Source organism: Heptranchias perlo, chromosome 44 (genome assembly GCF_035084215.1).
Source record: "Heptranchias perlo isolate sHepPer1 chromosome 44, sHepPer1.hap1, whole genome shotgun sequence".
Taxonomy (NCBI): domain Eukaryota; kingdom Metazoa; phylum Chordata; class Chondrichthyes; order Hexanchiformes; family Hexanchidae; genus Heptranchias; species Heptranchias perlo.
In genome coordinates, this window is record NC_090368.1 from 1,083,243 (window position 1) to 1,110,646 (window position 27,404).

At 54.8% G+C, this 27,404-nt stretch overlaps 3 protein-coding genes across 6 annotated transcripts in view; 2 read left to right on the forward strand and 1 right to left on the reverse strand.

Annotated features, from left to right (window-relative positions):
* The window catches only part of LOC137306560 (cyclic AMP-responsive element-binding protein 3-like protein 4), a 29,632-nt gene extending 19,365 nt beyond the window's left edge, over nucleotides 1-10,267 (reverse strand). The window contains exon 1 of one of the 4 annotated variants that reach the window (XM_067975838.1): nucleotides 10,237-10,267. Coding sequence is in view for 2 of the 4 variants with exons in the window: in XM_067975840.1 (XP_067831941.1) it covers nucleotides 9,910-10,008 (99 nt within the window). In the remaining 2 variants the exon portion in view is untranslated. The other 3 variants (XM_067975840.1, XM_067975839.1, XM_067975841.1) reach the window with 3 other exon arrangements.
* A 601-nt stretch (nucleotides 10,268-10,868) lies between these two features.
* On the forward strand, nucleotides 10,869-21,197 carry LOC137306562 (zinc transporter ZIP1-like). Its single transcript, XM_067975844.1, has 3 exons — nucleotides 10,869-11,276; nucleotides 13,063-13,190; nucleotides 16,303-21,197. The coding sequence occupies exons 1-3, from the start codon at nucleotides 11,093-11,095 to the stop codon at nucleotides 16,978-16,980; spliced, it is 990 nt and encodes a 329-aa protein (XP_067831945.1). The 5' UTR covers nucleotides 10,869-11,092; the 3' UTR covers nucleotides 16,981-21,197.
* Nucleotides 21,198-26,768: 5,571 nt separating this feature from the next.
* Nucleotides 26,769-27,404, forward strand: part of LOC137306665 (CREB-regulated transcription coactivator 2-like) — a 46,946-nt gene continuing 46,310 nt past the window's right edge. Inside the window, exon 1 of the mRNA XM_067976010.1 lies at nucleotides 26,769-26,899. Within this exon, the coding sequence (XP_067832111.1) occupies nucleotides 26,783-26,899 (117 nt within the window). The 5' untranslated portion in view covers nucleotides 26,769-26,782. The remainder of the gene's footprint in view (nucleotides 26,900-27,404) is intronic.

The following is a 27,404-nucleotide window of genomic DNA, read 5'->3' on the forward strand; positions in this document are numbered from 1 at the left end:
CAGTCTCACAGTGACAGGGCCGCACTATCGAGGGGTCAGTCAGTCAGTCACACAGTGACAGGGCCGCACTATCGAGGGGTCAGTCAGTCAGTCACACAGTGACAGGGCCGCACGATCGAGGGGTCAGTCAGTCACACAGTGACAAGGCCGCACGATCGAGGGGTCAGTCAGTCTCACAGTGACAGGGCCGCACTATCGAGGGGTCAGTCACTTACACAGTGACAGGGCCGCACGATCGAAGGGTCAGTCAGTCAGTCACACAGTGACAGGGCCGCACTATCGAGTGGTCAGTCACTTACACAGTGACAGGGCCGCACTATCGAGGGGTCAGTCAGTCTCACAGTGACAGGGCCGCACTATCGAGGGGTCAGTCAGTCTCACAGTGACAGGGCCGCACTATCGAGGGGTCAGTCAGTCACACAGTGACAGGGCAGCACTATCGAGGGGTCAGTCACACACACAGTGACAGGGCCGCACTATCGAGGGGTCAGTCAGTCACACAGTGACAGGGCCGCACTATCGAGGGGTCAGTCAGTCTCACAGTGACAGGGCCGCACTATCGAGGGGTCAGTCAGTCACACAGTGACAGGGCCGCACGATCGAGGGGTCAGTCAGTCTCACAGTGACAGGGCCGCACGATCGAGGGGTCAGTCAGTCTCACAGTGACAGGGCCGCACTATCGAGGGGTCAGTCAGTCACACAGTGACAGGGCCGCACTATCGAGGGGTCAGTTGGTCAGTCACACAGTGACAGGGCCGCACTATCGAGGGGTCAGTCGGTCAGTCACACAGTGACAGGGCCGCACTATCGAGGGGTCAGTCAGTCAGTCACACAGTGACAGGGCCGCACTATCGAGGGGTCAGTCAGTCAGTCTCACAGTGACAGGGCCGCACTATGGAGGGGTCAGTCAGTCAGTCACACAGTGACAGGGCCGCACTATCGAGGGGTCAGTCAGTCAGTCACACAGTGACAGGGCCGCACGATCGAGGGGTCAGTAAGTCTCACAGTGACAGGGCCGCACTATCGAGGGGTCAGTAAGTCTCACAGTGACAGGGCCGCACTATCGAGGGGTCAGTCAGTCACACAGTGACAGGGCCGCACTATCGAGGGGTCAGTCAGTCAGTCACACAGTGACAGGGCCGCACTATCGAGAGGTCAGTCAGTCAGTCACACAGTGACAGGGCCACACTAACGAGGGGTCAGTCGGTCAGTCACACAGTGACAGGGCCGCACGATCGAGGGGTCAGTCAGTCTCACAGTGACAGGGCCGCACTATCGAGGGGTCAGTCAGTCTCACAGTGACAGGGCCGCACGATCGAGGGGTCAGTCGGTCAGTCACACAGTGACAGGGCCGCACTATCGAGGGGTCAGTCAGTCAGACACACAGTGACAGGGCTGCACTATCGAGGGGTCAGTCGGTCAGTCACACAGTGACAGGGCCGCACGATCGAGGGGTCAGTCAGTCACACAGTGGCAGGGCCGCACTATCGAGGGGTCAGTCAGTCTCACAGTGACAGGGCCGCACTATCGAGGGGTCGGTCGGTCGGTCACACAGTGACAGGGCCGCACGATCGAGGGGTCAGTCAGTCTCACAGTGACAGGGCCGCACTATCGAGGGGTCAGTCAGTCACACAGTGACAGGGCCGCACTATCGAGGGGTCAGTCAGTCACACAGTGACAGGGCCGCACTATCGAGGGGTCAGTCAGTCACACAGTGACAGGGCTGCACAATCGAGGGGTCAGTCAGTCACACAGTGACAGGGCCGCACTATCGAAGGGTCAGTCACACAGTGACAGGGCCGCACTATCGACGGGTCAGTCACACAGTGACAGGGCCACACTATCGACGGGTCAGTCGGTCACACAGTGACAGGGCCGCACTATCGAGGGGTCAGTCACACAGTGACAGGGCCGCACTCTCGACGGGTCAGTCACACAGTGACAGGGCCACACTATCGAGGGGTCAGTCAGTCTCACAGTGACAGGGCCGCACTATCGAGGGGTCAGTCAGTCTCACAGTGACAGGGCCGCACTATCGAGGGGTCAGTCGGTCACACAGTGACAGGGCCGCACGATCGAGGGGTCAGTCAGTCTCACAGTGACAGGGCCGCACTATCGAGGGGTCAGTCAGTCAGTCACACAGTGACAGGGCCGCACTATCGAGGGGTGAGTCACACACACAGTGACGGCCGCACTATCGAGGGGTCAGTCAGTCTCACAGTGACAGGGCCGCACTATCGAGGGGTCAGTCGGTCAGTCACACAGTGACAGGGCCGCACGATCGAGGGGTCAGTCGGTCACACAGTGGCAGGGCCGCACTATCGAGGGGTCAGTCAGTCTCACAGTGACAGGGCCGCACTATCGAGGGGTCAGTCAGTCTCACAGTGACAGGGCCGCACTATCGAGGGGTCAGTCAGTCTCACAGTGACAGGGCCGCACTATCGAGGGGTCAGTCGGTCAGTCACACAGTGACAGGGCCTCACGATCGAGGGGTCAGTCAGTCACACAGTGACAGGGCCGCACGATCGAGGGGTCAGTCGGTCTCACAGTGACAGGGCCGCACGATCGAGGGGTCAGTCAGTCACACAGTGACAGGGCCGCACTATCGACGGGTCAGTCAGTCACACAGTGACAGGGCTACACTATCGAAGGGTCAGTCGGTCAGTCACACAGTGACAGGGCCGCACTATCGAGGGGTCAGTCAGTCACACAGTGACAGGGCCGCACGATCGAGGGGTCAGTCAGTCACACAGTGACAGGGCCGCACTATCGAGGGGTCAGTCAGTCACACAGTGACAGGGCCGCACTATCGAGGGGTCAGTCAGTCACACAGTGACAGGGCTACACTATCGAAGGGTCAGTCGGTCACACAGTGACAGGGCCGCACGATCGAGGGGTCAGTCAGTCACACAATGACAGGGCCGCACTATCGAGGGGTCAGTCAGTCACACAGTGACAGGGCCGCACTATCGAGGGGTCAGTCGGTCACACAGTGACAGGGCCGCACGATCGAGGGGTCAGTCAGTCTCACAGTGACAGGGCCGCACGATCGAGGGGTCAGTCAGTCACACAATGACAGGGCCGCACGATCGAGGGGTCAGTCAGTCACACAGTGACAGGGCCGCACTATCGAGGGGTCAGTCGGTCACACAGTGACAGGGCCGCACGATCGAGGGGTCAGTCAGTCACACAATGACAGGGCCGCACGATCGAGGGGTCAGTCAGTCACACAGTGACAGGGCCGCACTATCGAGGGGTCAGTCAGTTAGTCACACAGTGACAGGGCTGCACTATTGAGGGGTCAGTCAGTCAGTCACACAGTGACAGGGCCGCACGATCGAGGGGTCAGTCAGTCTCACAGTGACAGGGCCGCACTATCGAGGGGTCAGTCAGTCAGTCACACAGTGACAGGGCCGCACTATCGAGGGGTCAGTCAGTCAGTCACACAGTGACAGGGCCGCACGATCGAGGGGTCAGTCAGTCACACAGTGACAAGGCCGCACGATCGAGGGGTCAGTCAGTCTCACAGTGACAGGGCCGCACTATCGAGGGGTCAGTCACACACACAGTGACGGCCGCACTATCGAGGGGTCAGTCAGTCTCACAGTGACAGGGCCGCACTATCGAGGGGTCAGTCAGTCACACAGTGACAGGGCCGCACTATTGAGGGGTCAGTCACTTACACAGTGACAGTGCCGCACGATCGAAGGGTCAGTCAGTCAGTCACACAGTGACAGGGCCGCACTATCGAGTGGTCAGTCACTTACACAGTGACAGGGCCGCACTATCGAGGGGTCAGTCAGTCTCACAGTGACAGGGCCGCACTATCGAGGGGTCAGTCAGTCTCACAGTGACAGGGCTGCACTATCGAGGGGTCAGTCAGTCACACAGTGACAGGGCAGCACTATCGAGGGGTCAGTCACACACACAGTGACAGGGCCGCACTATCGAGGGGTCAGTCAGTCACACAGTGACAGGGCCGCACGATCGAGGGGTCAGTCAGTCTCACAGTGACAGGGCCGCACGATCGAGGGGTCAGTCAGTCTCACAGTGACAGGGCCGCACTATCGAGGGGTCAGTCGGTCAGTCACACAGTGACAGGGCCGCACTATCGAGGGGTCAGTCGGTCAGTCACACAGTGACAGGGCCGCACTATCGAGGGGTCAGTCAGTCTCACAGTGACAGGGCCGCACTATCGAGGGGTCAGTCAGTCACACAGTGACAGGGCCGCACTATCGAGGGGTCAGTCAGTCACACAGTGACAGGGCCGCACTATCGAGGGGTCAGTCAGTCACACAGTGACAGGGCCGCACGATCGAGGGGTCAGTCAGTCTCACAGTGACAGGGCCGCACTATCGAGGGGTCAGTCAGTCAGTCACACAGTGACAGGGCCGCACTATCGAGGGGTCAGTCGGTCAGTCACACAGTGACAGGGCCGCACGATCGAGGGGTCAGTCGGTCACACAGTGGCAGGGCCGCACTATCGAGGGGTCAGTCAGTCTCACAGTGACAGGGCCGCACTATCGAGGGGTCAGTCAGTCTCACAGTGACAGGGCCGCACTATCGAGGGGTCAGTCAGTCTCACAGTGACAGGGCCGCACTATCGAGGGGTCAGTCGGTCAGTCACACAGTGACAGGGCCGCACGATCGAGGGGTCAGTCAGTCACACAGTGACAGGGCCGCACGATCGAGGGGTCAGTCAGTCACACAGTGACAGGGCCGCACTATCGACGGGTCAGTCAGTCACACAGTGACAGGGCTACACTATCGAAGGGTCAGTCGGTCAGTCACACAGTGACAGGGCCGCACTATCGAGGGGTCAGTCAGTCACACAGTGACAGGGCCGCACGATCGAGGGGTCAGTCAGTCACACAGTGACAGGGCCGCACTATCGAGGGGTCAGTCAGTCACACAGTGACAGGGCCGCACTATCGAGGGGTCAGTCAGTCACACAGTGACAGGGCTACACTATCGAAGGGTCAGTCGGTCACACAGTGACAGGGCCGCACGATCGAGGGGTCAGTCAGTCACACAATGACAGGGCCGCACTATCGAGGGGTCAGTCAGTCACACAGTGACAGGGCCGCACTATCGAGGGGTCAGTCAGTCTCACAGTGACAGGGCCGCACTATCGAGGGGTCAGTCAGTCGGTCACACAATGACAGGGCCGCACGATCGAGGGGTCAGTCAGTCACACAGTGACAGGGCCGCACTATCGAGGGGTCAGTCAGTTAGTCACACAGTGACAGGGCTGCACTATTGAGGGGTCAGTCAGTCAGTCACACAGTGACAGGGCCGCACGATCGAGGGGTCAGTCAGTCTCACAGTGACAGGGCCGCACTATCGAGGGGTCAGTCAGTCAGTCACACAGTGACAGGGCCGCACGATCGAGGGGTCAGTCAGTCACACAGTGACAAGGCCGCACGATCGAGGGGTCAGTCGGTCTCACAGTGACAGGGCCGCACTATCGAGGGGTCAGTCACACACACAGTGACGGCCGCACTATCGAGGGGTCAGTCAGTCTCACAGTGACAGGGCCGCACTATCGAGGGGTCAGTCAGTCACACAGTGACAGGGCCGCACTATTGAGGGGTCAGTCACTTACACAGTGACAGGGCCGCACGATCGAAGGGTCAGTCAGTCAGTCACACAGTGACAGGGCCGCACTATCGAGTGGTCAGTCACTTACACAGTGACAGGGCCGCACTATCGAGGGGTCAGTCAGTCTCACAGTGACAGGGCCGCACTATCGAGGGGTCAGTCAGTCTCACAGTGACAGGGCTGCACTATCGAGGGGTCAGTCAGTCACACAGTGACAGGGCAGCACTATCGAGGGGTCAGTCACACACACAGTGACAGGGCCGCACTATCGAGGGGTCAGTCAGTCACACAGTGACAGGGCCGCACTATCGAGGGGTCAGTCAGTCTCACAGTGACAGGGCCGCACTATCGAGGGGTCAGTCAGTCACACAGTGACAGGGCCGCACGATCGAGGGGTCAGTCAGTCTCACAGTGACAGGGCCGCACGATCGAGGGGTCAGTCAGTCTCACAGTGACAGGGCCGCACTATCGAGGGGTCAGTCAGTCACACAGTGACAGGGCCGCACTATCGAGGGGTCAGTCGGTCAGTCACACAGTGACAGGGCCGCACTATCGAGGGGTCAGTCGGTCAGTCACACAGTGACAGGGCCGCACTATCGAGGGGTCAGTCAGTCACACAATGACAGGGCTACACTATCGAAGGGTCAGTCGGTCACACAGTGACAGGGCCGCACGATCGAGGGGTCAGTCAGTCACACAATGACAGGGCCGCACTATCGAGGGGTCAGTCAGTCACACAGTGACAGGGCCGCACTATCGAGGGGTCAGTCGGTCACACAGTGACAGGGCCGCACTATCGAGGGGTCAGTCAGTTAGTCACACAGTGACAGGGCTGCACTATTGAGGGGTCAGTCAGTCAGTCACACAGTGACAGGGCCGCACGATCGAGGGGTCAGTCAGTCTCACAGTGACAGGGCCGCACTATCGAGGGGTCAGTCAGTCAGTCACACAGTGACAGGGCCGCACTATCGAGGGGTCAGTCAGTCAGTCACACAGTGACAGGGCCGCACGATCGAGGGGTCAGTCAGTCACACAGTGACAAGGCCGCACGATCGAGGGGTCAGTCAGTCTCACAGTGACAGGGCCGCACTATCGAGGGGTCAGTCACTTACACAGTGACAGGGCCGCACGATCGAAGGGTCAGTCAGTCAGTCACACAGTGACAGGGCCGCACTATCGAGTGGTCAGTCACTTACACAGTGACAGGGCCGCACTATCGAGGGGTCAGTCAGTCTCACAGTGACAGGGCCGCACTATCGAGGGGTCAGTCAGTCTCACAGTGACAGGGCCGCACTATCGAGGGGTCAGTCAGTCACACAGTGACAGGGCAGCACTATCGAGGGGTCAGTCACACACACAGTGACAGGGCCGCACTATCGAGGGGTCAGTCAGTCACACAGTGACAGGGCCGCACTATCGAGGGGTCAGTCAGTCTCACAGTGACAGGGCCGCACTATCGAGGGGTCAGTCAGTCACACAGTGACAGGGCCGCACGATCGAGGGGTCAGTCAGTCTCACAGTGACAGGGCCGCACGATCGAGGGGTCAGTCAGTCTCACAGTGACAGGGCCGCACTATCGAGGGGTCAGTCAGTCACACAGTGACAGGGCCGCACTATCGAGGGGTCAGTTGGTCAGTCACACAGTGACAGGGCCGCACTATCGAGGGGTCAGTCGGTCAGTCACACAGTGACAGGGCCGCACTATCGAGGGGTCAGTCAGTCAGTCACACAGTGACAGGGCCGCACTATCGAGGGGTCAGTCAGTCTCACAGTGACAGGGCCGCACTATCGAGGGGTCAGTCAGTCACACAGTGACAGGGCCGCACTATCGAGGGGTCAGTCGGTCAGTCACACAGTGACAGGGCCGCACTATCGAGGGGTCAGTCAGTCACACAGTGACAGGGCCGCACTATCGAGGGGTCAGTCAGTCTCACAGTGACAGGGCCGCATTATCGAGAGGTCAGTCAGTTAGTCACACAGTGACAGGGCCGCACGATCGAGGGGTCAGTCAGTCTCACAGTGACAGGGCCGCACTATCGAGGGGTCAGTCGGTCAGTCACACGGTGACGGCCGCACTATCGAGGGGTCAGTCAGTCTCACAGTGACAGGGCCGCACTATCGAGGGGTCAGTCAGTCTCACAGTGACAGGGCCGCACTATCGAGGGGTCAGTCGGTCAGTCACACAGTGACAGGGCCGCACGATCGAGGGGTCAGTCGGTCACACAGTGGCAGGGCCGCACTATCGAGGGGTCAGTCAGTCTCACAGTGACAGGGCCGCACTATCGAGGGGTCAGTCAGTCTCACAGTGACAGGGCCGCACTATCGAGGGGTCAGTCGGTCGGTCACACAGTGACAGGGCCGCACGATCGAGGGGTCAGTCAGTCACACAGTGACAGGGCCGCACGATCGAGGGGTCAGTCGGTCACACAGTGACAGGGCCGCACTATCGAGGGGTCAGTCAGTCTCACAGTGACAGGGCCGCACGATCGAGGGGTCAGTCGGTCACACAGTGACAGGGCCGCACTATCGACGGGTCAGTCAGTCACACAGTGACAGGGCCGCACTATCGAGGGGTCAGTCAGTCACACAGTGACAGGGCTACACTATCGAAGGGTCAGTCGGTCAGTCACACAGTGACAGGGCCGCACTATCGAGGGGTCAGTCAGTCACACAGTGACAGGGCCGCACGATCGAGGGGTCAGTCAGTCACACAGTGACAGGGCCGCACTATCGAGGGGTCAGTCAGTCACACAGTGACAGGGCCGCACTATCGAGGGGTCAGTCAGTCACACAGTGACAGGGCCGCACTATCGAGGGGTCAGTCAGTCACACAGTGACAGGGCCGCACGATCGAGGGGTCAGTCAGTCACACAATGACAGGGCCGCACTATCGAGGGGTCAGTCAGTCACACAGTGACAGGGCCGCACTATCGAGGGGTCAGTCAGTCACACAATGACAGGGCCGCACGATCGAGGGGTCAGTCAGTCACACAGTGACAGGGCCGCACTATCGAGGGGTCAGTCAGTTAGTCACACAGTGACAGGGCTGCACTATTGAGGGGTCAGTCAGTCAGTCACACAGTGACAGGGCCGCACGATCGAGGGCTAAGTCAGTCACACAGTGACAGGGCCGCACGATCGAGGGGTCAGTCAGTCTCACAGTGGCAGGGCCGCACTATCGAGGGGTCAGTCAGTCACACAGTGACAGGGCCGCACTATTGAGGGGTCAGTCACTTACACAGTGACAGGGCCGCACGATCGAAGGGTCAGTCAGTCAGTCACACAGTGACAGGGCCGCACTATCGAGTGGTCAGTCACTTACACAGTGACAGGGCCACACTATCGAGGGGTCAGTCAGTCTCACAGTGACAGGGCTGCACTATCGAGGGGTCAGTCAGTCACACAGTGACAGGGCAGCACTATTGAGGGGTCAGTCACACACACAGTGACAGGGCCGCACTATCGAGGGGTCAGTCAGTCTCACAGTGACAGGGCCGCACTATCGAGGGGTCAGTCAGTCACACAGTGACAGGGCCGCACGATCGAGGGGTCAGTCAGTCTCACAGTGACAGGGCCGCACTATCGAGGGGTCAGTCACACACACAGTGACGGCCGCACTATCGAGGGGTCAGTCAGTCAGTCACACAGTGACGGCCGCACTATCGAGGGGTCAGTCAGTCTCACAGTGACGGCCGCACTATCGAGGGGTCAGTCGGTCAGTCACACAGTGACAGGGCCGCACTATCGAAGGGTCAGTCAGTCAGACACACAGTGACAGGGCTGCACTATCGAGGGGTCAGTCGGTCAGTCACACAGTGACAGGGCCGCACTATCGAGGGGTCAGTCGGTCAGTCACACAGTGACAGGGCCGCACTATCGAGGGGTCAGTCGGTCAGTCACAGTGACAGGGCCGCACTATCGAGGGGTCAGTCGGTCAGTCACACAGTGACAGGGCCGCACTATCGAGGGGTCAGTCGGTCAGTCACACATTGACGCTCTACCTTCCAACTGTAATATGTACCATTGTCTGAGGAAATGAGCCTTGGCATTCACTCGTGCAGCTCTTGGACCAGTTACCCGGGGATACACGAGACCAGTCTCGGTTGACTTGCCCTCTCATTCTTCCACCGATTCCTCAATCCCCAGAGATACCTGTCCCGAGACGGTTGTACGGTAGCAGGGGAACTATTCCAACTGCAGTAGATGCTGTGCCTGCTACCGGTCAATCGAGAGACCAGTTCACTCAAACATCTTTTTTGCAACGACTGGCACAATTGACCTCGTCCTTTATTCCCCCTGTATACAAACCTGTGACTTGCTGGAGGGCAGTGTTTTTGTACTTGCACTCGGGCCTGAACGAACCAGGATACAGAGATCCTGGATCTGCCCTGCCCCGTTCAATGACATAATGGGTGGGGGAACAGACAACTAGTTTGATTAGCCTTGCACATTCCTGCTGTCAATTTTAACAGTTCATCATTCTGTTAGACAGTAAAGGTGATCAATGTACACTTTTTACTCATCTTCTTCCTGCTTTAGCAGTCAGTCGATTATTTGTCTTGATAAAGACAGACCCCTTGTCCCAGGGCCCTTGCACCAACACACAAGCGCCCTGCCTCCACTCTGACAACTTACCACAACTTCCAGCCTGGCACGAATGACGTCACCTTTCTCACAAACGCACCGCGCATGTCAGGAATTGTTGGTCCCGCCCTGCGGGCAAGCCATTGGCTCAGTTCCGTCCAACCAAATGACTAAGCCACTTCCAGCGCTCGCTGATTGGATTACCCGCATGCCATTCATGCGGACGCCATTTTTGTGAAGGGCAGAATGATGCCCACTGGAAAGTGAAGTTTTGGGAAATGGTTCTATTGCATTCTCTTAATGTGTTTGAGGGATTTGTATTCGCAAATATAAACTTTGGGTGCCTGCCAAGATCAAGATATAATTCTGTTTGTAAACTTAAATATTTATGATGTAGGAATATTTACAGTCTTTGCCATTGTGCCCCGCATAAATATGGAGTCTGAGAAACTTGGACAGTCCAAGACCAGTGACGATGTAGCCCCGCCCACTCTGGGAAAGCCCCGCCCCGCCCACGCAAAGCCCCGCCTCTTGTAAAATCTGTGGGAAGTGACAGGTCGTCAGATCACAGGCCCGCCTCCTAAATTCTAAACAGTTATTGGCTCATCGGGACGCCAGTCACAGCTGGATGACTCGCGTGATTGGTCGTCCGAGGTGTCAATCAGACAGCTTCGTTCCCGCCCTCACATTGACGGTTCCCCGCGCGGCCTAGCAGCCCGCCGGAGTCGCGTGAGAGAGTAGGCGGGAGGAAGGGAGCTCGGAGTGGGACTGTCGGCGCTATTAGTACCGGCAAAGAAAATCCAGCCGGCAGGAGCGCGGGCCCGGTGTTTTCCGATCCCGGTGACTGTGTGAGTGATTCGCTGAGGTGAAGCCGATGGTATCGGGGGCCTGAGGCCGAAGCCGAGCCATGGGAGAAGCGGGTCCGGGGAAGGTGCCCTTGGAGCCGGGTGCGGGCTTGACGATGAGCCCGGGGCTGGAGGTGAAGGTGGCCTCGTTGGCCCTGCTGCTGGTGCTAACGGTGCTGAGCGGCCTGCTGCCGATGTGCGCGGTCCGAGGAGCGGCGGTCGTGGCGGGAGGATCGGGTACGGCTGGTAAGGAGGCAAAAACCGGCCCGAGCCGCGGGGGAGAATGGGGGGAATAAACCGGGGGGAGGGGGAGAGAATGGGGGTGATAAACCGGGGGGGGGAGGGGGAGAGAATGGGGGTGATAAACCGGGGGGGGAGGGGGAGAGAATGGGGGGCAATAAACCGGGGGGAGGGGGAGAGAATGGGGGAATAAACCGGGGGGAGGGGGAGAGAATGGGGGTGATAAACCGGGGGGAGGGGGAGAGAATGGGGGAATAAACCGGGGGGAGGGGGAGAGAATGGGGGTGATAAACCGGGGGGAGGGGGAGAGAATGGGGGAATAAACCGGGGGGAGGGGGAGAGAATGGGGGTGATAAACCGGGGGGAGGGGGAGAGAATGGGGGAATAAACCGGGGGGAGGGGGAGAGAATGGGGGAATAAACTGGGGGGAGGGGGAGAGAATGGGGGTGATAAACCGGGGGGAGGGGGAGAGAATGGGGGAATAAACCGGGGGGAGGGGGAGAGAATGGGGGAATAAACCGGGGGGAGGGGGAGAGAATGGGGGAATAAACCGGGGGGGAGGGGGAGAGAATGGGGGAATAAACTGGGGGGAGGGGGAGAGAATGGGGGTGATAAACCGGGGGGAAGGGGAGAGAATGGGGGTGATAAACCGGGGGGAGGGGGAGAGAATGGGGGAATAAACTGGGGGGAGGGGGAGAGAATGGGGGAATAAACCGGGGGGAGGGGGAGAGAATGGGGGGAATAAACCGGGGGGGGGGGGGAGGGGGAGAGAATGGGGGAATAAACCGGGGGGAGGGGGAGAGAATGGGGGAATAAACCGGGGGGAGGGGGAGAGAATGGGGGAATAAACCGGGGGGAGGGGGAGAGAATGGGGGTGATAAACCGGGGGGAGGGGGAGAGAATGGGGGAATAAACTGGGGGGAGGGGGAGAGAATGGGGGAATAAACCGGGGGGGAGGGGGAGAGAATGGGGGTGATAAACCGGGGGGGAGGGGGAGAGAATGGGGGAATAAACCGGGGGGAGGGGGAGAGAATGGGGGAATAAACCGGGGGGAGGGGGAGAGAATGGGGGAATAAACCGGGGGGAGGGGGAGAGAATGGGGGGAATAAACCGGGGGGAGGGGGAGAGAATGGGGGGAATAAACCGGGGGGAGGGGGAGAGAATGGGGGAATAAACCGGGGGGAGGGGGAGAGAATGGGGGAATAAACTGGGGGGAGGGGGAGAGAATGGGGGTGATAAACCGGGGGGAGGGGGAGAGAATGGGGGTGATAAACCGGGGGGAGGGGGAGAGAATGGGGGTGATAAACCGGGGGGAGGGGGAGAGAATGGGGGTAATAAACCGGGGGGAGGGGGAGAGAATGGGGGTGATAAACCGGGGGGGGAGGGGGAGAGAATGGGGGTGATCAACCGAGGGGGAGAGAATGGGGGGAACAAACCTGGGGAGGGGGAGAGAATGGGGGTAATAAACCAACGGGGGGGAGAGAATGGGGGGAATAAACCGACGGGGGGGGAAGAGCATGGGGGAAATAAACCGAGGGGGAGGGGGAGAGAATGGGGGTAATAAACTGGGGGAGGGGGAGAGAATGGGGGTAATAAACCGAGGGGAGGGGGAGAGAATGGGGGTTATAAACCGGTTGGGATACAGATCAGCCATGATCTCATTGAATGATGGAACAGGCTGGAGGGGCAGAATGGCCTCCTCCTGCTCAGTACAAGTCTTTTCACTGACCGACCTGCGGGTTTCCAGCATTTTCCGTCTTTATTCTCCCCCTTTTCAACCCTCTCCAAACAGGCCAGCGGAGAGTTCTCAGTCTCCTCAGCTGCCTGGCTGGTGGCGTTTTCTTTGCCACTTGTCTCCTGGATCTGCTCCCGGGGTATCTATCTGACATGGCTGCGGTGCTGGACAAGATGAAAATCACAGTAAGTACTGTTTACGTTCTCCCGCTAACCGGTCATGTTAACCGAGTTTGGTGTAGCAGATCTTTGAAACACTCCTTCCCCTCACAGCCCCACCGTTTAGGCTTACAAAAAAACTTGCATTTCTACCGCGCCTTTCACCACCTCGGGACGTCCCAAAGAGCTTTACAGCCGATGAAGTGCGGTCACTGTTGTAATGTAGGAAACGCGGCAGCCAATTTGCGCACAGCAAGATCCCACAAACAGCAAAGTGATAATGACCAGGTAATTTGTTTAGTGATGTTGGTTGAGGGATAAATATTGGTCAGGACACCGGGGAGAACTCCCCCTGCTCCTCTTCGAAATAGCGGCCGTGGGATCTTTTACGTCCACCTGAGAGGACAGACGGGGCCTCGGTTTAACATCTCATCCAAAAGACGGCACCTCAGACGGTGCAGCACTCCCTCAGTACTGGACTGGGGGGGTTGGCCTGGATTATGTACTCATGCCTTTTGAGCGGAGCTTGAAGCCAACCCATGACTTTGTGACTCAGGGGCCAGTGCTACCCACTGAGCCATGGCTGACACTAAACACCCACAGCTAAGTGAATCGAGTCAGAATACCCTTCTCTCTCTACAAACAGTGTCTGCCCCCCTTAAAACTCGCCCCCAGTTCCAGTCGGGAGGGATTTGGATTGGAGTGGTGTGTTTCGTGACTTGTGCTCCCCTCTCTACTGCCAGAGTTACTCGAGCGATGATGACTTGGACTGGAATTCTCATGATTCATCTTTGGGGGAGAAAACCAAACCACAGTGTTATTGTTGGTTGTGTGAATTGCTTGTGGCCGAGGCGAATGGTGATTAGTTTTATTTGGTATGGGGTGACTGAGCTAACCCAGAATGGGCAGCGACAGAGGAAATGACTACATTTGAGGGTGGTGGTGGTCAGAATCACTTCTTTTTTTGGGTTTTGTGTGGCACATTTTGAAGTCTTTTGCATTCACTGCGTCTTGGGATTATTTAAACCACCTACTGTGGGATTGTGATCGTAGCTCATTGCTCCTTTCTAACCTCTCCATCGCCTTTGGGTTCATTGACCGATACTTTCTCTTCCATTGCCTCTCTTCTGCTCCATGACTGTATGTATTTTGTGTCCCAATACAGTCACTACACCTCAAACAACCACACTTTCTACTTTGGGTAGATTGCCAGCTTATTCACTCTATCTCTCTCCACCACCCGTACTGACCTGTAACCCAGGCCATCAGATTAATTTCACTACTGCCCTTCTCGCTGGCTTTCCACCTCCTTCGTTACAAATTTCTACTAATCCAGGAATCTGCTGCCCGAGTCCTCTCCTGCACACAGTCCGACTCTCCCGTCAAACCCCCTCCCCTCCCGCGCATGGCCCGACTCTCCCGTCAAACCCCCTCCCCTCCCGCACACAGTCCGACTCTCCCGTCAAACCCCCTCCCGTCAAACCCCCTCCTCTCCCGCGCGTGGCCCGACTCTCCCGTCAAACCCCCTCCTCTCCCGCGCGTGGCCCGACTCTCCCGTCAAACCCCCTCCCCTCCCGCACACAGTCCGACTCTCCCGTCAAACCCCCTCCTCTCCCGCACACAGTCCGACTCTCCCGTCAAACCCCCTCCCCTCCCGCACACAGTCCGACTCTCCCGTCAAACCCCCTCCCCTCCCGCACACAGTCCGACTCTCCCGTCAAACCCCCTCCCTTCCCGCACACAGTCCGACTCTCCCGTCAAACCCCCTCCCCTCCCGCGCGCGGCCCGACTCTCCCGTCAAACCCCCTCCCCTCCCGCACACAGTCCGACTCTCCCGTCAAACCCCCTCCCTTCCCGCACACAGTCCGACTCTCCCGTCAAACCCCCTCTCCTCCTGCACACAGTCCGACTCTCCCGTCAAACCCCCTCCCGTCAAACCCCCTCCCCTCCCGCACGCGGCCCGACTCTCCCGTCAAACCCCCTCCCCTCCCGCGCGCGGCCCGACTCTCCCGTCAAACCCCCTCCTCACCAAGCCCAGGGGACAGTGAGTCTGTCTGTAGCACTGTGCCAGCTATTGGCCAAGGCGTTACAGACCAGAGGTTGTCACATTACAGTCACCAACTCGGCCATTTCTTTGGCCACCCAGCTGGTGAGCTTTCGGCAGCTTCCAAACACCGGGGAATGTTCCGCATCCAGACAGCATGCTGACACTCGCGGTCTGGGCGTAAGTGTGAGGAACAGCCTCTTAGGTGAGATACTGGAGGGTGGGTGTTGAGTCCGTATCTTAGCGAGAGTCGACGTCTTCAGGAGAGGAGGACCACCCTGGTCGGGGAAATGGGCGAGGGAGTTTCCCGATTCTGGATGACGTTGCCGTGCTGATGCTTCGTTATTGCAGCATGTCGGTGATGATTCATTCCATGTGGTTTGTGGTTCCATATCTCCAGGAAGGTCTTGCTGATCTTGTGTGTTTGCAGGTGGCGTCCGACCTTCCCGGTTATTACTAAGCTAATTCTCAGTAATTGCACAACAGCAGACTCACTCTGAGTAGAAGATGGGGCCTTTTTCTTGTTGGTCTAATTGTTTATCCTTATTTACCTTAAATGCTTCATTGGATTTTATTACTGAACGTTTCCACGTCCTTCGCTTTTTGCTTTAAAATTTGGGCAAGAGTTCAAATTACCAAAAATTGAAAGCTGTGGGTTGGTGACAATCAGCTGGTTGGAGGGTTCGTCCCTGGGCTGGTTGGAGGGTTCGTCCCTGGGCTGGTTGGAGGGTTCGTCCCTGGGCTGGTTGGAGGGTTCGTCCCTGGGCTGGTTGGAGGGTTCGTCCCTGGGCTGGTTGGAGGGTTCGTCCTCCCTCTACACTGCCCCATCAAACACTCCCAGGGCAGGTACAGCACGGGTTAGATACAGAGTAAAACTCCCTCTACACTGTCCCATCAAACACTCCCAGGGCAGGTACAGGGTTAGATACAGAGTAAAGCTCCCTCCACGCTGCTGTGCAGTAAATGATGAGAACAAATGTATACTGGCACTCAGCAGTGCAGCTGATTTATTGCCCTTTTAAATGTGTTGCCCTCCCTCTCTCCTGTACCGTTGAGTTTCAAGCATTCCTGCGCCATACTGTGTTTGTGTTGCAGCTGGAATTCCCCCTGCCAGAGTTCATCGTTGCGATGGGCTTCTTCCTGGTCCTTATCATGGAGCAGATTGTGCTGGCCTGCAGGGATCAGCCGAGCAACTTGGAGGAAACGAGGGCCCTGCTGGGCAGGTCAGCCAGCGGGAACCTGCACTCCCAGCACCACCTCGGTCCAAGTGAGAGCGTGTCGCAGCGCGAGGATCCTGGGCACCACCTCCACGTCGACTTCAACTCCCACTCCGCCATCCGCTGCTTCGTCCTGGTCTTCTCGCTCTGCCTCCACTCCATATTCGAAGGCCTGGCGGTGGGGCTGCAGGAGGCCAACTCCAAGGTGGTGGAGATCTGCATTGCCCTCTCCGTCCACAAGTGTATCATCGCCTTCAGCCTGACCCTGAAGCTGGTGCAGAGCCGGCTGAAGCGGACGGCGGTGGTCTGCTGCATCGTTACCTTCGCCGTGATGTCTCCCCTGGGGATCGGGCTGGGCATCGTCCTCACCGAGGACTCCAGTCACCAGCTGGTCCGCAGCGTGCTGGAGGGAGTCGCCACCGGCACCTTCATTTACATCACCTTCATGGAAATCCTGCCCCACGAGCTCAGCTCCTCGGATCAACGCATCTGCAAAGTCATCATGCTCATCGTTGGCTTTGCCCTGGTCACTGGGGTCCTTTTCATCAAGGTTTAACGCCGGTGGACGGGATGGATCGCCACGCCTGGCACCGTTTACACCAGTACCGACACCCCCCCATTTCAAGTTCACCAGCTCAATCGGCTCGAGCTCCGTTTGAAATCTCCTTTCCCCCCACCCCCGTTTTAACCTCGCATTTCCAGTTCCCTTTAGGAACAGGAGGAGGCCGTTCAGCCCCTCGAGCCTGTTCCGCCATTCAGTGAGATCATGGCTGATCTGTATCCTAACTCCATTTATCCGCCTTGGCTCCATATCCCTCGGCTAGCAAAAATCTATTGATCTCAGATTTAAAATTATTAATTGAGCTCGCATCTACTGCTTCTTGTGGGAGAGAGTTCTACACTTTGTGTGAAGAAGTGTTTCCTGAATGGCCTGGCTCTGATTTTAAGGTTATGTTCCCTTGTCCTAGACTTCCCCCACCAGCAGAAAAAGTTTCTCTCTATCTACCCTATCAAATCCTTTAACCTTCTATATTTTTACCTCCCACGTCAAAACTTCCAGTGTCTTTTCTCAAACTCCATTTTTATTTACCATTCCCGTTTTCATTCTCGCACTTGAAGCCTAATCTCGGTGAGCTGCTGCTCCCAGGATAATTGTGAGAATGCTAGCTTGTCAGTTGTTGAACAGGATGGCACTTGCAGCTTGGAATGAAGTGCACTGACTGATCAGAGGGAGTTGATTGGTTCGAGGACTGTAACTCACAATAGAATTTTAGCATCTAGAGTCGATATTGAATAAACCTGCTGGATTTAACTCCGGCCCCAAATACTGGTGGGTGAAATTCTCCTCCAGCGAGGAATTGATAGAGGATCAGCCATGATCATATTGAACGGCGGAGCAGGCTCGAAGGGCCGAATGGCCTTCTCCTGCTCCTATTTTCTATGTTTCTATGAATTATGAGCAGGGGGACCACAGGAGAAGCTGCGCCCTGACTGGGCACTAAATGAATAACCTGACTGTGGGAAAGGGAGAAATGTCCCATTGCTACATTACGGGGCGGGCAGGCAGGCAGAGGTCCCTCTTCCAAAGGGGAGACGCTCGGTTTCCTTAACACCTTGTTTTTTCCCCTCCACTTGGATCTCTCTGTGACGCACGGCAGTACCCGGCTCACCTACACGTGGCCTTGAAGCCAGGCCCCAAAGTGTGTGCGGTTAGGTCTGGTCTCGGCTGTGCATTTCCGCACAGTAACGAGCTTGAGGCCAGCAGCTTAGTGAGTGGGTGTTGCATCTCACAGGCCAAGTGCGTGGACACCTCAAGGTGTTGTTTCAGACGGGTGTATTTAATAAATGTCAAACCAGGAATTCAGGTCATTTTGGGAGTGAGGTCGAAGACCTCCAGCTACAGTACATGAGATTTTTTTCATCCCTATGACAACTCCTAGCAACTAAATACTTCCAAGAGTTTAAATTTTAAAAGAATTCTGAATCTCACTAAAGTTTGAAGACTTGTAACTGTACGATTCTGCTTTGAGACACTATTTTTGAAGGGTCTGTCTGGTGTTAAGCAACAAGAGGCCTCCAGAGGGCTGGATTGATGCTCGAACTGCCTCTACTGCAACATTTCAATTAACTCCTCCAGCCCAATGGGTTTAATAATTTTGGTCCTAATCCCTCCAAAACTTTGTATCTCGGAGCTCAGACCTGTTGAGAGTTTTCCACACACATTGTAGAACTAGCGTTACAATCTTAAAACTGGTATCAATAACTGTTACATTTATATAGCACCTTATCATGTCGAAGCATCTGAAAGCGCTTTCTTTACACAATGAATAACTTTTGATGTGAAGTTACCTGTGTCAGTTGAAACTGCTGATATTAACAGCTGGACAAATAATATTCCTGGGATTTGAAAGGGCAGGGTCCCACCCACTGATCGAAGGTTTGGGATCAGTCCGAAACTATAACCCCTATTCAAAAACAGTAGCCCGTCGGTAAAATATACTGGGCTAAAAAAGCCCAGAACACAATCGGATGGGACAGGGACAGAAACAAAATACTGCTGGAAATCTGAAATAAAAATTGAAAATGCTGGGAATCACTCAGCAGGTCAGGCAGCGTCTGTGGGGAGAGAAACAGTGTTAATGGTTCACGTCAATGACCTTCAGTTCTGATGAGCAGCCATCGCTCTGAAACATTCACTCTGTTTCGCCTCTAGACACAAAAGGCATCAAGGGGTACAGGGAGAGAGCGGGAATATGGTATTGAGATAGAGGATCAGCCATGATCATATTGAATGGGGGAGCAGGGGCCGAATGTCCTGCTCCTATTTTCTGTGCTGCCTGACCTGAAAATGCTGGCAAACACTCAGCAGATCTTATTTTGGATGATGCAGCAATCACCCGGGGCTGATAATGTATCAGACCCAAAAGGTGTTGCTGCAGCCCGTGAGTTCTGTACAAAGATGTTGGGTCCTCAGCAAAAAGCGCACCATGGAATGTGTTGTGTAAACATGATCTGACCAGCCACAGAATCAGGGCCCTGCGGCATCACTGCACCCCTCCCACCCCAATGGGGGGCAAGCAGACTCTGGGGAAACCTCCTTTCACCCCATGGTTGAATTGCCCGTCCCCACTCTTCCCGTGTCTCCTGTTGTGGGATTGTTAGTAAATGAGTGTGCGTGCTGTCTGTTAACAAACTGCCCTTTGCCGTGTAGATTCCACTGTTGCTAAAACACAGAAGGGTGGAATTGGGGGGAAGAGATACTTAATGTGTAATTAAAAAGATACTTGTTTAAAAATATTTTTAACCAATCATGCTCTTGTAAGTTGATTGTGAAAGATTACAGCTGTATTTTCTAACTTCCTCTATTTTGATAGTCACCAGTGGTATTTTAATATTTGACTTATAGAACAAATGTAAACTTTAGGCTGCTCACTCCAATACAGTACTTGACTGCCTGACTCGTAGATTGTAACATCTAAGCATTTAATAGTGTGCTGTACATTTAACCTGCTCCACACATCCCACTGGTCTTACCAGAGGCTGGGATCTGAGACTTATACAGCACCTTCACCAGCATTTAACTAAGCTCCCTTCAGTCAGAGATTGTGGGGGAGAAATAGGGAATGGACTCCTATCAGTGAAAGATTGTTGGAGATGTCAGTCGGGGTTCCTGCTCCTGATCACTGTCCCGGGATAGGGAGGGGAGTGTCAGCCGGGGTTCCTGCTCCTGATCACTGTCCCGGGATAGGGAGGGGAGTGTCAGCCGGGGTTCCTGCTCCTGATCACTGTCCCGGGATAGGGAGGGGAATGTCAGCCGGGGTTCCTGCTCCTGGTCCCCGTCCCGGGATAGGGAGGGGAATATCAGCCAGGGTTCCTGCTCCTGGTCCCCGTCCCGGGATAGGGAGGGGAGCGTCAGCCAGGGTTCCTGGTCCCCGTCCCGGGATAGGGAGGGGAGTGTCAGCCGGGGTTCCTGCTCCTGATCACTGTCCCGGGATAGGGAGGGGAATATCAGCCAGGGTTCCTGCTCCTGATCACTGTCCCGGGATAGGGAGGGGAGTGTCAGCCGGGGTTCCTGCTCCTGATCACTGTCCCGGGATAGGGAGGGGAGTGTCAGCTGGGGTTCCTGCTCCTGATCACTGTCCCGGGATAGGGAGGGGAGTGTCAGCCGGGGTTCCTGCTCCTGATCACTGTCCCGGGATAGGGAGGGGAGTGTCAGCCGGGGTTCCTGCTCCTGATCACTGTCCCGGGATAGGGAGGGGAGTGTCAGCCAGGGTTCCTGCTCCTGGTCCCCGTCCAGTGACCCAGTCCTGGAAATAGGAATGCTGAGTCGGGACAGGATCAGACCCTGTGATGCCGCTTGTGGTTCAATAACCTGCTGACACTAGACTAGCCAGACGGGTGAGGTACTGGAGAGTAGCTGATTCCCATTGAATCTGGACTCCAGTAACGAGCCAAGAGGATGGGGAATAACTGCTGAGAAAAGGTGGGGGAGATTGCAATAAACATGCTCAGTGTGGGGGCAAAGGTGAGAGAAAGTGAATGCACAGTTTCACTCCCCGACTGACCCTGCTCCCAGGACTGACCAGTGAAAATTATGTGTATAAATAATATTTAAAACAAAGTTTTAAGCTTTATATTTGCCAATTTCCCAGTACGATTGTAATGCAGATGTGTTTCTGCTGCTTTTAGTGATGGTCTCATAGACACTTTTTGTATAAATGTAACACTATTTTGCGTTGTTTTTAGGGATGAAATAAAAATGTTTAGACGCCTTGTGTGACTTCAGTCTTAAACCACCCATTCAATGTAACTCAAGACTGGGTTTAGAGGAACTGCATCAGTCATGAAATGAGATCCAGAAATCATTGAACTATTTCATGGGGCTTTTTACATGAAATAGAAGTTTTTAAAAAATCTATCAGCTTTTAACTTCTGAGACTCTCCCTCACTCACTCACTCGATAAATGTTCAGTCTGCCCACTGAAGACCAGTCTCCTGTGATAACGCGTGTTACATTTTCAGTAATCTGGCGTATGGTGGCAGGAGGGTTTTCTGGCTGACCCCTGAAAATTAGTCAGGTAGAAAGACACTCCAGTTCATAGGGCACACAAGACTTGCTCACAGGAGTGGTCGGTGAATATTTAGCGTAAAGTCGCAAAAACTAACCAGAACAGCCTGGGTGAAAGTGAGTAAAGAGTAGGCAACGGTGTAGAGTCTTGATTTCAACAAGGCGAGGATGCAGGGAGGGTGAAGAGTATAGGATGGTGGGGGGAGTCAGGAGGGACAAGAGAGGAGAGATCAGAGGGGCACTGACTATCTTATTGATTAATTTCAACTTTCTGTTGTAGAGGGAGGTTGGAGGCTGGTGATTGGTGAGATGGTTCACAGGTTTTATGCTTTTGTTTGTATCTTCGAATTACAAGAAGCCAGCTCTGTGTCCTTGGGCTAGAATGATAAAAACCCCACTGTACTGAGACTGTAGAAAATGATTGTGCTGGGGACCACGTAGACTGGTCTCTCACACTGCTTCCATCCTATGAGGTTCGGATTTGTCCAAAGGAGCCGATCTGAGTCATTGGCCTGTTCCAGAAGCTCATGGATCCGCCGTGCGTTTTAAAATTTGTGTGTTCTTTTGCTTCTATTGACCAGTTCTCATTTCTGAATGTAGACTGCATTCCATCTGATCTATATGTTTGCTGAAATGGGCTCAATTTCAGAATGAAATTAAGACCGTTTGGTCCACAAATGAAGTGTTTCTACAGAGAGCGAGAAGCAAATCTTCCATTCTTGCTGGCGGTTTGAACAATTTATAAATTCTCTGATCATTTGTGCATTAAGTTGATAAATCCCACCCATTGGAACATCAGGAATTGATGCTTGTTCACTATCAACAAACATACTTTCTGCCCTCCCCAGCTCCTTCAGTGCCAGCTGTGCCTCACTGGGCAGTTCTCTCACCTCAGAGTCAGAAGGTTGTGGGTACGAGCCCCACTGCGGAGACTTGAGCACAAAATCTAGGCTGACGCTCCCAGTGCAGTACTGAGGGAGCGCTGCACTGTCGGAGGCTCAACTAGCCTGTCCCTTTTTGATAGATCTACCCACCTTCTCCCCATATTCCTTAATCCCACCTCTCCACTGCCTCACCATCTGTCTCCACCCCACCTTTTCCCCGTATCCCTCAATCCCTTCTCTCTCCAGAAACACACCTAATTGCTTCTTCATCCCATTTACAAAACCCGCTCCACTCCCCTTCCCTGTTAACTTTTTCCCTCCTGTAACTTGACGACCCTTTGGGTGAAAAAGTCCCCCAAACTTCCTTTTTTACTCCAAACTTCCCCACGTTTTAAGTTGTGTCCCTGAGATTTGAACCCTTCACCACAGGGAACAGGTTCCTTGGATCATTTCTGAGTTTACCCAATGGGTCACTGGGTTTATTCTGATAGCTGAACCATTCAAACTGGACAGGTCCCAGGTCCAGCCCTTGATCTGTGTGGAGTTAGCTGATCTCAGTAGGAACAGTAGCATCGGCCTCAGTGATCCTGTTAGTGAGAGAAGGAAAAAACAGTCAGGGTTTCTGCTCCTGATCACTGTCCAGAACTGTAGTCAGTCGGCAGGTGGGGAGTCGTGACCTCAAATGACCAGAAATGATCCAAGGAACCTGTGGTGAAGGGTTCAAATCTCAGGGACACAACTTAAAACGTGGGGAATTGGGGAAAACTCACCAGTGGCTGGAGTCATACCTAGCACAAAGGAAGATGGTAGTGGTTGTTGGAGGCCAATCATCTCAGCCCCAGGGCATTGCTGCAGGAGTTCCTCAGGGCAGTGTCCTAGGCCCAACCATCTTCAACTGCTTCATCAATGACCTTCCCTCCATCATAAGGTCAGAAATGGGGTTGTTCGCTGATGACTGCACAGTGCTCAGTTCCATTCGCAACCCCTCAGATAATGAAGCAGTCCGAGCCTGCATGCAGCAAAACCTGGACAACATCCAGGCTTGGGCTCAAAAGTGGCAAGTAACATTCGCGCCAGACAAGTGCCAGGCAATGACCATCTCCAACAAGAGAGAGTCTAACCACCTCCCCTTGACATTCAACGGCATTACCATCGCCGAATCCCCCACCATCAACATCCTGGGGGTCATCATTGACCAGAAACTTAACTGGACCAGCCATATAAATACTGTGGCTACGAGAGCAGGTCAGAGGCTGGGTATTCTGCGGCGAGTGACTCACCTCCTGACTCCCCAAAGCCTTTCCACCATCTACAAGGCACAAGTCAGGAGTGATGGAATACTCTCCACTTGCCTGGATGAGTGCAGCTCCAACAACACTCAAGAAGCTCGACACCATCCAAGATAAAGCAGCCCGCTTGATTGGCACCCCATCCACCACCCTAAACATTCACTCCCTTCACCACCGGCGCACTGTGGCTGCAGTGTGCACCATCCACAGGATGCACTGCAGCAACTCGCCACGGCTCCTTCGACAGCACCTCCCAAACCCGCGACCTCTACCACCTCAACCGGGATCTTGGGTTCATGTCACGCTACACGTTACCCCACCAGCGAACAAATGTTATCTGTTTTTAATATAATGGGTCATTTGCTGGCTCTCTCTGCCTTCCGGATGTTTCTGCCTCTCTCTGTTTTTTTTTCTCTTTTTTTTCCCTGTTTGTTTTTTTGTTGAATGTGTATTCGGGGGTTCTGCAGATGACACCTCTCTGTCTGAACACGGTGATTGCCTTGGCAACGGGCAGTTGCAGGGGCAGTCTGTAAACACCATGTATTATTCAATATGTATAAATGCGTAGGCTTCAAGGAGATCCTGAACATTTACCTGAGGAAGGAGAGAATCTCCGAAAGCTTGTGAATTTAAAATAAAATTGCTGGACTATAACTTGGTGTTGTAAAATTGTTTAGAAGGACAAGAGCAGCAGGCGCATGGGAACAACACCACCTGCACGTTCCCCTCCAAGTCACACACCATCCCGACTTGGAAATATATCGCTGTTCCTTCATTGTCGCTGAGTCAAAATCCTGGAACTCCCTTCCTAACAGCACTGTGGGAGAACCGTCACCACACGGACTGCAGCGGTTCAAGAAGGCGGCTCACCACCACCTTCTCAAGGGCAATTAGGGATGGGCAATAAATGCCAGCCTTGCCAGCGACGCCCACATCCCGTGAACGAATTTTAAAAAATCAATTCTCCAATGCTGACCCCCCCCCCTCCCCCCATTCCATCCTAAATTTCTATTAACAGGGAGCACCTGGACATGCACAGGAAGAAAAATAGGAACAGGAGTAGGCCATTCAGCCCCTCGAGCCTGTTCTACCAGATCTTGATATGTGAAATCATCTAAGTAACCCAACCAACATTGATCAGACGGGAATGTCCCCGGAATCACCCAGCTCACAAGCAAGATTCCCAGTAGGAAAAGACCGAGAGAGTCCACTGAGAGGAGCGTTTTTCCCTTTGGCCCGGGGAACGCTCCGAGAATCACCATTGAGCGGCACAAAGCTCACGCCCTCCAGAAGTCCTTTGTATCGAGGTGTGACTTGTCGCAGTTCACTGAAGGATATAGAGCATCAAATGCATCCAACACAATGCAACCAGAAAATAATAGCAGAAAGTATCCTTTTGCCAGCATGCCTTACAAACTGCTAAACACGACGGATAGTAAAATCCAAGCTAGGGATTTTTTAAAAAGCAGACACTTCTCACTTTAAGTAGATTCATGTATTGTCCATTACAGATACCAATAAGTAAGAAATCTTAAATTTCACCTGCAAACAAACCCAACAATATTATATGTTAGCAGTTTACCAGGAGGACGTTTTGAAGTGTGTTCAGGAGAACTTTCTCGACCAGTACGTTTCCGGCCCAATGAGGAAGGAGGCATTGCTGGACTTGGTTCTAGGGAATGAGGTGGACCAAGTGGAGCAAGTGTCAGTGGGGGAACATTTAGGGAACAGTGATCATAGTATCATAAGGTTTAGAATAGCTATGGAAAAGGACAAGGACCACTCTCAAGTAAAAATACTTAATTGGAGGAGGGCCAATTTCAGTGGGATGAGAACAGATCTGGCCCGGGTAAATTGGAATCAAAGATTGGCAGGCAAAACTGTAATTGAACAGTGGGCGGCCTTTAAAGAAGACATGGTTCGGGTACAGTCTAGGTATATTCCCACGAGGGAGAAAGGTAGGGCAACCAAAGCCAGAGCTCCCTGGATGACAAAAGAGATAGAGAGTAAGATGAAGCAGAAAAAAGGGGCATATGACAGATGTCAGGTTGATAATACAAGTGAGAACCAGGCAGAATATAGAAAGTTCAGAGGGGAGGCGAAAAAGGAAATAAGAGGGGCAAAGAAAGAGTATGAGAATAGACTGGCGGCCAACATAAAAGGGAATCCAAAAGTGGTCTACAGGCATGCAAACAGTAAACGGGTAGTAAGAGGAGGGGTGGGGACTGATTAGGGTCCAAAAAGGAGATCTACTCATGAAGGCAGAGGGGATGGCCAAGGTACTAAATGAGTGCTTTGCATCTGTCTTTACCAAGGAAGGAGATGCTGCCAAAATCACTGTAAGTGAAGAGGTAGTTGAGATGGGGGGTGGTGGGACTAGCTGGATTGCTCTTGCAGAGAGCTGGCCTCCTTCAGTGCAGTAACCTTTCTATGATTCTATGGTTTCATATGTGGTAAGTAACAATCCTGATTTGGAGTGTAGTTCTGGCTTGCCCTTCCCGCTCTAGTTAGTCTTTATTATTAATCCATTGCTTGGCACAGGCTATTAATCTCAACAGATTGAACATTCACAAATTACTATATTCTGCCAACAGTTGGAACGCTTTCTCAGGTCATACGCTAGGGAAATACATGCTGCATTAATGATAATAGCAAAGCAATCAATACTTTAAATTGCTTCGTAAAGCATTTGGGAGCAGTTGGAGTTTTTCTGTCCCTTCCCCTCCTGGGGCGATCAACGTGCAAGTTGGATCAAGGTGAACTACAGTACCCAGAACGCCCCGGGGCGGGGGTCACCCCGCCCCCTCCCCTGGTCGGCGCGGGGCCTTCTGGGAGCTGTAGTGCGGCTCCCGGCGGCGGCGGGTCAGCCCCCCCCTCCCCTGGTTATCCTGGCGCATTCTGGGAGTTGTAGTTCACCTCGCGTGAGGGCGAGGGGGGGCGGGACGCCGCCGAAGACTACAATTCCCGGAGGGCCCTGCGACGCGGGCGGGCAGGTTTTTTTTTCCCACCCCCCCCCCCCCCGCCGCCCTGTTGTTTTGACGTGTTTAATTATTTTGGTTTGAACTTCGCCTCCCCGCCCGCCCCGTTTCCGTGAAGGGGAAAAAAAACGCCATCAACATGGCGGCCAACAACAACCCGCGGAAATTCAGCGAGAAGATCGCGCTCCACAACCAGAAACAGGCGGAGGAGACGGCGGCCTTCGAGGAGGTGATGATGCAGCTCAACAACTCGCGGGTAAGCGGCTGAGGGAAAGCCCGGGGCCCGAGCCGTCAGCCGGGGTTGCGGAATTGAGGGGGGTGGGAACCCCGCGGCCTAGCGCGCAGGCTCCAGGCCGGTCTGTCATTCCCACGGCGGCCGGCTGCCGTCCTCCCCGGAGCTTCGGGACGGCTCCGAAAGGGCCGGGGGAGAATGTGCTTCAGGGAAAGTTGGTGCGGCCCGCAGACCCCGGGCTGTCCGGCAGTCGGTGCCCTGCGGGACACCCAAGTGCACGACCCCAGCTCCATCACTCCCACCCTCGGACTCCCCACCGACCCTCACAGGCCTCCCCTGTGGGCCCCATCTGTCAGCCTGGCCAGTGTACAGTCACCGGGCAAAGGGCCAAACAGCCGCTGGTCTCCAGTCCAAGAGTACCGGTCTGTCACTGTATAACACTGGGGTACAGTACTGGTGGGTACAGGTCTGTCCCTGTATAACACTGGGGTACAGTACTGGTGGGTACAGGTCTGTCACTGTATAACAC

Coding starts and splice junctions, on each gene's coding strand:
- LOC137306562 (XM_067975844.1), top strand. CDS start 11,093: ATGGGAGAAGCGGGTCCGGGGAAGGTGCCCTTGGAGCCGGGTGCGGGC. Junction 11,277..13,062: donor GGGAGGATCGGGTACGGCTG/GTAAGGAGGCAA, acceptor CTCTCCAAACAG/GCCAGCGGAGAGTTCTCAGT. Junction 13,191..16,302: donor TGGACAAGATGAAAATCACA/GTAAGTACTGTT, acceptor TTTGTGTTGCAG/CTGGAATTCCCCCTGCCAGA.